General features: G+C 75.3%; 1 protein-coding gene across 1 annotated transcript in view; it reads right to left on the bottom strand.

The window, feature by feature from the left end:
- Positions 1 to 191, bottom strand: part of USP22 (ubiquitin specific peptidase 22) — a gene marked incomplete at its 5' end in the record, with an annotated part of 62,342 nt that extends 62,151 nt beyond the window's left edge. The window contains 1 exon segment of the mRNA XM_014592907.1: positions 76 to 191. Coding sequence (XP_014448393.1) covers positions 76 to 191 — 116 coding nt within the window.
- Between the last annotated feature and the right edge of the window lie 28 nt (positions 192 to 219).

The following is a 219-nucleotide window of genomic DNA, read 5'->3' as shown; positions in this document are numbered from 1 at the left end:
CCCACCCGGCCCACCGCCCTCGCGCCGCGGAGCAGGGTGTCCCCGCCAGCCCGCCGCGCCGGGGAGGGGGCGCACCTTGCGCTTGCGGGCCTCGGCCGTGCCGCTCCACACGAAGCACTGATAGATGGCCCGCAGGTTCTGCTTCCAGTTGTCCACCTTGAAGCTGCTCAGGTGCGAGCAGCCCGGCGGCGGCACCGCCGGCTCGGCGTCCCTGGCCTC

This window comes from Tupaia chinensis, unplaced genomic scaffold (genome assembly GCF_000334495.1).
Source record: "Tupaia chinensis unplaced genomic scaffold, TupChi_1.0 Scaffold138725_1, whole genome shotgun sequence".
In the NCBI taxonomy this organism is placed as follows: Eukaryota; Metazoa; Chordata; class Mammalia; order Scandentia; family Tupaiidae; genus Tupaia; species Tupaia belangeri.
Note: the sequence above shows the minus strand (reverse complement) of the source record. Positions and strands in the feature narration are given on the sequence as shown.